General features: G+C 38.6%; 1 protein-coding gene across 2 annotated transcripts in view; it reads right to left on the bottom strand.

The window, feature by feature from the left end:
• Positions 1–9,586, bottom strand: part of Pbx3 (PBX homeobox 3) — a 205,501-nt gene that overhangs the window by 41,797 nt on the left and 154,118 nt on the right. For both annotated transcript variants that reach the window (XM_008824867.2, XM_008824878.2), the window contains exon 3: positions 6,282–6,523. In XM_008824867.2, the coding sequence (XP_008823089.1) occupies positions 6,282–6,523 (242 nt within the window). The remainder of the gene's footprint in view (positions 1–6,281; positions 6,524–9,586) is intronic.

The following is a 9,586-nucleotide window of genomic DNA, read 5'->3' as shown; positions in this document are numbered from 1 at the left end:
TTTTTTTGTGTTTTAAAACATACAGTATAATTTACATAAATCATGGAAAGCTTCATCTGTTAAAATATTTTAATCAATTCTTATAAGCCTTTTTCCTTGTTATTTATTCCTTTCTCCTTAAAAAATAGAAACCAAGTAATAATGAAGGACTCGAAATATTGACACTCTAGGTAATATTCTAGTGATATTTCCTGGCTAGTAAAACTGTCTCCTTGCTATCCACACATATTTGATTTACACAGAAAACTAAAATTTTCAGTGTTTTTTTTTTTCACTTGTAAATTCAAGGCTCAACTCTTTTCTATTCTTTAAGCTCACATAACTGAATATGAAACTATAAAATAAGATTTTACAGGAAGTTTTACAATGGTTCAGCAATCAATTCTAAAAACTGAATTGCTTTGTAACTATCTAGATAAGCTGGTTGTAGGCAACAGTTCTTATTACCCCTATTCCAAAATCCACTTTTGATGGAAAGAAAAGATCTCTTAAAAGTAGATGCCCAGCCAGGTATGGAGTTGCAGTCTCTGCTACGTGGAAGGTTGAGGCCAAGAGATCAATCCCTTGAGGCCCAGAATCTGAGACCAGCAACATAGCATAGCAAGACTCTATTTCAAATGAACAATAGATGCCCCCCAAATCTGACTGCAACCATTCACTTTCTAGATGTGTTTATGACCTCACATGACCTTACTCTAATATTATAGATTTTCATATTCATTGAGTGTTTATTAAATCTACAGGAAAAAATTTTTTGAGATGAAGTCTCCTTGTAGCCCCAGCTGGCCTGGAACTCCCTTTGTAGACCGGACTGGTCTCGATTTCAATTTCACAGAGATCTGCCTCTGCTTTCTGAGTGTTGGGATTAAAGGCAAGCACCACCACACCCAGAAAATTCTTTGTATTTGAGTATAAAAGTCAACATTTAAAGATCTGGTATAAGTCAAGTGGAATGAAACCAACATATAACCAACCCACTAATAACTTAGAGAAAAAGAAGGGAGTACTTCAATACTCCTTCCAGCCAAGAAAAACCCTGTGGCTGGGTATGCTGACATATGCCTGTAATCCCAGCTACTCAGAAGGCATAGGTAAGAGGATCACAAGTTCAAGGCCAGCCTAAGCAACTCAGTGAGACCCTATCTCAAAATAAAGTAAAAAGGGCACAATGAGACCCTTGGTTTAATGCCTGGTACTGAAAAAACAAAGTAAAACTTCCCATAGAGCAATGGATGAAAAGAGCCTTGCTTGGGAGACTGAGATATAAAAATTCCTACCAGTTAGTGCCTGATTAACTATCGGAATGGCAAAATGGAAGTAGGTATTTGTGATACCGATGCAATAACATCAGCACTTTTTTCTTCTCACTGAAACCAGGGATTGATCCTAAGACCTCATGCATGCTGTCAAGGGCTCTACCACTGAGCTACATCCCCTAGCAATGTAACATCAGCACTTCTGGCCTGATAAAATTCCTTTACAAACAAAGGTGATTTGGACAGCAATTATAAGTATATAATGTAGAGATCCTCAAAAAGCACCAACCTTATGCCTGCACCGCATCCATTCTCCATTCCTTAACAATCCCCAGCAACTTAAGGCTTAAGTTCTTTACAGTCTTTTGCTATTGCCAAATGGTACTTGGTTTTGAAGCACATTCAATGTTCATATTTGGTTCCAGTGCTTTCCCAGATTTGGGATGAATTCAAAAGACATATGTGAAGTCAAAGAGCAGGTTCCCAGATGCTTGGGAAGGGCTGGAAACCTTACAGCCTTTTGCCTTCAGCAAAAATGTATTTCAATATAATCACAGTAGATAGCTTTCAATCTGTCACCTCTATTCTAGCAGCTGTGAATTACACGAATTGCCTGTATACAAGCATTTCTTCTGGTACAAGCAAAGTGGGAGACCAGCACAGAGCATGATATATCTTTCCCTTTTAAACTGAGGACAAATGCTGAGGTCAAATCTCATTTGCAAAATCCAGTGCATCCATTTCCTTTGGTAGCAAGGGAAGAAAGAAAGGCCAGCTTAACTGAAAGCTTCTGTTCTTAAAAACACGGCTTCTTAGGACCCATGGCCTCAGTTCATAGGAATCCATCTTAACAGCTGGGTGTCTAGTCATAAGAACATATTTGAAAAGTACAGGGAAGGCATTTTCAAGACTTGTAACTAATCAAGAAGACAGAGAAGGTATGTCTCTCAGCTAGAGGAAAGCAATGCACTCATGATAAAGCCTTGTAAAATGGCTTACAGTAAGCTTTGGGAAATTGTCCTATTCCTGTTGGGCATCAGATCAACAAGGCCAAGTAGAATAGTATTGTTTCCTATTGAGTGGTGGTGACAGCGAAACCCTTGCTACAAGAGACATCCAATGTCTAATATTTCAAAAGCATTTATAAGTGAGTTGGATGTTTATCATCAAGAATCATTAAATCTGAGTCTGTGCAATAGAGACATGGGATCAAGGAACAGTTTCTCAGAGGAAAAGGATAGAATTTTAAAGACAATCTATTCCTAAATAAACATAAAACAGAGCCTTGCAGCTTAGCTGTGACTTTGCTGGCACTGTAGCTCTGGTCTGTTAGCTTCGTGAGTATGGCTGTGTTACAAGGTACTTTAATTTACTGCAATGGTGATATTTGCTAATTTTATAGCAATCTAAATCTGAACAGGCTTCAGATACGTTTTCATTATAGCTTCATTGCAAAACACAGTAGAGTGAATAACTCTTAAGATTCCAATGTAGTTTATTTCTGGGGCTGGAGAGATGGCTCAGGAGTTAAGAACACTGGTTGTTCTTGCAGAAGACCCGGGTTTGAATCCCAGCACCCACATGGCAGCTAACAACTACCCATAACTCCAGTTCCAGGGGATCCAACAGCCTCTTCTGACCTCCATGGGCATTGCACGACATGGGTGCATTTACCTACATGCAGGCAATACACGCATACATATAAAATAAAAATAATAAATTTTTTTAAAAGATTCCAATATAGTTAATTTCTTTGAGTAAGACTCAACAGAATTTTCTAACAAAGCCTCTACCTTAACATACATAGTCTTCCTATGTACCAACAAACTTTCTGTCACTCAGAGTACCTGTGATCACTTTTACGAAAAAAAAATTTTTGGCAAGTAATTAGTTGTTTTTCATCTGTTCTGTTTCCATTTTAAATGCAAACCAACATAGGCCAATCTGAGAAAGCCTGAATACACCCACATTATTTTTCAGTTCTGCATGGGGAGTAACAGAACTCAAAGGACACGGGTGGCCTATTCTTAGAAAGTGACTCTGATGGCCCATTCTGACACTAACGTAACACTGGACAAATTATCTCATCTAGAAAATGGAGATACAATACTATCTATTTTAGAAATGTCATTCCTTCCTCTTACTTCACTCTATTAAGCCTTTCTAGTGACCAAAGCATGCCCTGTACTCTGGTACCCTAAACAATTAAAAGGAAACGCCCTTCTTGTAAAATGTCACTGACAGAACCACAGCTATGAAAGCCAAGTCTGAAGACAACTCAAGAGAATTAAATGCCACTATATGATTTGTAGACAATTCAGAAGCTAGAGGACAGAATGTGTAAATTAAAGCTGTGTGGAGTCTACTAACTCGTCACCATACTCCGCCTGCGTGTCCACAGTGCTACAGATGCTCTATATCTGTATGCTTCCTTCTAAATGTGCTAAAATGAGGAAGGAAATACATTTTTAGATAGTTATTAAATCACTAACTATATCCAGATATAAGACTCATTATTAATGTTTAAATTTGTTATTTCTCAATTTTATATTTGTACAAAATACAAGAAATAGAACTTGTATATAAAGTGCATTTTTAAGACAAAGCACACAGACACACAAATACAGACACATGCAAATATACATGCACACACATTTGCTCACTTGTACAACTGCTAATGATTTGATTCTGGTATCAGCTGAGACTAAAGTTACTAAAGTCTTGTGGGATTTCTAGGGCACTTCTAAAACAATGGGGCTCAAATCCTTGCCTTTCACTGCTGCCAGCTCCACCCACAACAGGGCTTTCTGGATAAATGAGAAAGCAGGTGGAAAGGAAATATAGTAACAGCATAGTCAGGAGCCCCCTGTTTCTCAACCACAACAGGGGGCCATGTGGCCCCTAATATACATCTTTCTATGCAATGTGACTAGTGGCAGGTGCCTGGTAAATATGCATAGATCTATTTAACATAGAGTTAAGCAATTAGGATTATACTACAAATTAGAACCATTTTCTACTGTTTATGCTTAGGGCAACCTTTCAACCATGACTTATTTTGTTTATTCTCAATTATTCATGTCAAATCAGAAAACTGGGATTTTTTTCATACACAATAATTTTTTTCCAAAGTTCTTATGTGTACATTCTCCACCAAAATTGATCCTTGCAAATGAGACATAGTTTTTGAATCCCAGAAAACAGAAAATTGGATATTAATTTGCATTGCACTTAAGATAACACTACATAAATCCTTCTGCCCTTCCTCAAAACACTCACCTCTGGGATAAAGATGCAACATTTGCTTAAAACCATCAGATCCAGAGTATAAGAAAAGGCAATGGGTGTGGACAACATACACATTTGAAACTGTTCAGAGAACTTATAAGAAAAATCAGTATCAAAATTGAACAGTGGTTGCCAGGGATTAGCAGGGAGGGAGGTATGGAGGGGGCAATGAGGATCTGTGTGGCAGTAGGAGCTCTTTGGTGTCATAGGCATATGCATCTGTCCAAACATAGAGTGTGAAAGACCAAGACTGAGTGCTGATGCAAACTATGAACTCTGGGTAGGTCAATGGTGGCTTGTCAGTTGGAGCAAATATACCTTTCTGATGGGTGATGTTGCTAAGGGGGAAAGCCATGCATATGTGGATGCAGGAGCACACAAGCTATCTCTGAAATAACACTGCTGTCAATGTTATTTCAAACTTCTCTTTAAAAAGATTTGAGCAGGACCCTACATACACCCATTTCCCACTAAAGTATACAGACTTTATGAAGTAACTACCTACACACAGCATTTACAGAATAGATTATATAATGTCTAAGACTTGTTTTTAAATACTCCACTAAGAAGGTGAAGGGAGACATGGACAATTGGCAAAATGTTGACTGTTTATCTAGGTGATACACTGAGTCCTATGAAATGAAACAGTTTGAAACTGTTTTGTTACTCTTTGTTTGAGATGGGTACAGGCTAGTCCTCAACTCCTGGCAGAAGCAGTCTTCCTGCTTCTGCTTCCTGAGTGGCTGGGTCTGCAGACTCAGGCCACTGCATCCAGCTTACTTTGACTCCCAAACATGGGAACTTCACAAGAGTCAACTTAATTTATTCTTTCAATTTTTTTGTAGGTTTAAAAGTTGCCATTGTCATTTTTTAAAGATCTTTTTAATGAGAATCCATGTTAAATAAGAATTTCTCAGTCTAAGCAGATTTTTTAGCTTTAAATTACCAACTAAAATATGTGGAAAACAATCAACATTTTACCTTTTTACATTGAATCCCCACATTTTAACTAATCTGAGTTTCTGGAAATTTGGAAGTATCTCTTAATAGCATGCTATAGTTAAATGGCAATGTAACTTTTTATTGCTGTTGGCAGTTGGAACAACAACATAGATTAAATTCAAGGATACCTGACTCAACGGAGCATGGCTAGTAAGTTTGTTGAGAACAGGATTCTCAATCCTCATTCCTTGCAATGAGGAACTTAGTTGGTGTTCCTGTCCTGGCATAGCCACAGTTAACCTGGGAGGCCTTGTCCTCAGAGAGACACCAGATGCTGCTTACTTGATGAAGTTAGATCCATCCATAAGAAATAATTCCTAGGAGGATTCCAGAACTTACAGTATAAGAAATTAAAAGCTCAGTGGGCAAAGACACTTTGTTTTAAAAATTGTTAAAGCTTATAAACAAAGTCAGTGCCCAGGTGCAAATCTGCAGAGCTCTGCAGGGCACCATGCGATAAGGTTAAAGGGGCTTACAGCATGTGGTGTTAGGCACTTCAAGTGTGAGGAATGAATAAAACTGAATCAAAGAAGGGACTCAAGGGTTAGGTCTACCCTGGAACCCCACAGGGATCTTCATTTCATGGTTCCAACAACTCTGTGGATCCCTACATCCTCTTTACTTATGTGTTCCTGGTGTGAACACCTACCCCTCATGGCCCTTGGAATTGGTTAGCACGGTCTAGCAGAAGAGCAATAGAAGGTTTGTGCAGGACTGAGAGTGGCGGCTGCTGACCTGTTCATATTTCTCCAGTTCTGTGTGATAGATTTGTCTGATCTGGGTCAATTTGGCTCTGTAATCTGAGTGTTCAATAGAGTTATCTGAAGAACCTCCAGAGGCTGCTGCGGCTGCAGCTGCTGCCGCCGATCCCCCACCTTTCTCAGGACCTGAAACCCCTTCTGCCAAAAGCATATTGTCCAGTCTCATTAGCTGGGGGTCGGGAGGGTCCTCCTCCTGGGCTCCTCTGATGCTGAGACCTTCAAGGAAAGGGAGAGACAGAGAGAAGAAGCGAGAAACAGAGGACAAACAGTGTGAGTATTTTGTTTATTTGAGAAAATGAGCAAATAACATCAGTGTACGACAATTCATGCTGAGAGCATCATCGCTCACATTTGATAAATAAGCCTGAGTATAAGAACTGCTTTCAAAATAGCATTACATGAATCCCAGGACTTCTAATATGCCCTTCCATAATTTAACCCGAACTTGGATTCTTAGAAAAAGGTAACCCTGGCTTTGTAGAATATTCTGATCATGGAAGCTTCTCAGATTTAAATGATCTACACATAAAACAGGAAGGAGGGGCCTGAGAAGAAAATAATACAGAGATATAAAAACAAATTCATCAAAAGGTGGTTGATTTGTCTCTCTGTACAGCCAGAGAAATACTTAAAATTCCTATACAATAATTTTAATTCACAAGCTATATCCAAAAATTGGGAGATAAAATAGGATTTGATGGCTTTTCCATCATGCAATTTCAAAAGAGAAATGCATAGTGTGAGGTGATTAGGTAAACTTAAATGCAAATGTTATTAAAAGAACATTGTTAAGCAACTGTCAGCAAACTATACAACAAGGACACTAAATACAGTGTTTAAAACGTGCCACTGACATGGCAATAGAGTGCTGGGCACAGTAGTCTCAATCTAATTTTGCTTTTAAATCAAGAACTTCCTAAGTGATGCCCAGTCAGCAACCTCTTCTGAGCACTATAGATCACAGCTGACAATTCATAGGTTTAATCAGGTCACACAGGCTTTTCTGCCAAGATGTTTTCAACAACACAGAAGACAAAGTTTTAAAATAATTATCATGGTATAAAAAGCACTGGAGTCATGACAGCTCAAAATCAGCATTTTCATTAATGTATAACATAATCTAAAATATCCCAGCCCAATTAACCTCTGTAAATCTGCTTAAAAGCAGGTTCCCCACACTAGTTACAAGGCTAGGGGAGAGGGAGTTGGCATCTTGCATGTTTGCCTTTGGATTCTGCCTCTTGGCGTGTGCCTGTTGTTTATCCACAGTGGTGCACATTCTGTGTCAAGTGCAACTTACATGACAGTAACATCTATAAGCTGCCAAGCACTCAACTGATCACCAGCTCTGTGGTTTCATATGCTAACTTAAATCCACCATCAATTCGGTTAAGAGCAGACTCCATCCGTAGATGTCCTGAATCACACTCAGCATGTCAGAGTTCTTGGATGTCTTAACTCAAACCCACAACTTTAATTTCCTTCCCCCACCCAACACTTTAAAGCTGTCGCTTCCACTTAGAACTAATTTCAACTGAATAATAAAACTAACTCACCATAATTTAAAATTTTATCTGTTGCCGCTTCAGAAACAGATGAATAAGGTCCGAAAACTACAACATTCTAAGGCAATAATTTCATTTAGAGAAACCAAAAGACAGATGAATCTCTAAGAACATATTGTTGGAAACTAGAGATAAACATGTATATGCTAGTTATTGTAGAACTAGAAAAAAACTGCCTTGTATTGTTCCAAAACTGCTCCATCCCCTCAAATTCACCAAAATGCTTTCAATGTTAATACCTTCTGGCTGGGACCCACTGCTGGGTCTGGGTCTCAGTGTGGGCGAGGGGGGCTTACTCAATGATCCCCTTGTCCTGCGTTTCCCATTCTGTTTTAAATCATCTATTTAGGAGCTCCTAGTGTTTCTCCTTTTAAAATTCAACTTTTGCTCACATTTTTTTTATGTATTTGATTCTGTTTATTTAGAGATAACTGCACTTCATCTGAAATGGAGGGAGTTTTTGAAGTTGAGTGACAGGATCTCACTCAATGGAACCCATGATCATCCTGCCTCTGCCTCCTGAATGCCGGATTTATTCACAGGAGTGAGTCACCATGCCCAGCTACAAATGCACAAATGCATCTTTTTTTTTTTTTCCCCCTATAACTTGCCTTCAAGTTTCTGTCAGGTTTCTAATTTCCTTTTTGTATTTAAACACATTGATCTTTTCCTTGTGGACATGTGGAGAGGTTCTTTAATAGTAGATCAACAGCCAGAGTCAAAATTATTACACTTCTCTGCGCTTCCCTGCACAAGTGTGGCAGACAGGAAGATGTGGAATGACTGATGCACAGAGAAGCAGACCATGAGAGAGAAGGAGATTCATCAGGAAGAAATTCAGAAGGCATACAGCAATTGGCTATCTATGACATGCTAATACATACTTAACAATAGTGTCTGATCCATCACCACTACGGGAGTAGGAAGCCTAACAGTGGTGGACAAAGGAAGACTCTATGTATGTATGTTCAGCTACTGTAATATTTCCTTCTTGTGATAAATAACGTCTGATTTCTAAATTCACAGGTAAATCAACATGTGTTTGCTTGAGGAACAAGAAAAAATGCTTTAATGTAACTGTTCTGTATTTACTTCTAAATTATGTGCATCAAACCCCATGAGAAAAATCATTTCCTGACAGAAACTTCATATCCTTTGGATGAAAAGGACTAGAGAACATTTTGCAATTAGGCAGCATTGAAAAGGCTGTTTGTCAATAATAAAGTCATTTTCAAAACTATAGTTTGAAAAGTGAATCTATTTTCTTTCCTCTATTAAGCAACGTAATGATCATGGGATTACTAAGTAGTAATACTTGTTTTCTAAAATATTTGTATTTCTTTCTTTATGCTCCAGTCATATTTAATTCCTCATGCTTCCTACCTATCTATCACTATAACGGGCTTACTAACCTCACCAACTCACGTGTGGCTTCCAGTCCCAGTACCCACTCCTCTGGGCACCTATAAACAAACATTAACGTGCCTAGATTTGCAAGGGCCAGAATGAACCAGACCAGGCTACATCAAAAGGGCCTGGCAGCTCCATACTGAAACTTGGTGAGTGTCAATTTAGGTTTTTGTTCTCCTCAGCCCCAAACATATGCATTGTGGTGCACATAAAGAAGCTTATCAACTTTCATATGAAGGCTCTTTGGTCAGCACAGCATTATGAAGCTTAAAAACGACCCTTCTATTTGCAGTCTACTTATAAC

This window comes from Nannospalax galili, unplaced genomic scaffold (genome assembly GCF_000622305.1).
Source record: "Nannospalax galili isolate Female #2095 unplaced genomic scaffold, S.galili_v1.0 scaffold290, whole genome shotgun sequence".
NCBI classification, from domain to species: domain Eukaryota; kingdom Metazoa; phylum Chordata; class Mammalia; order Rodentia; family Spalacidae; genus Nannospalax; species Nannospalax galili.
The sequence above is the reverse complement of the archived record's forward strand: the minus strand, read 5'-3'. Positions and strand labels throughout refer to the sequence as shown.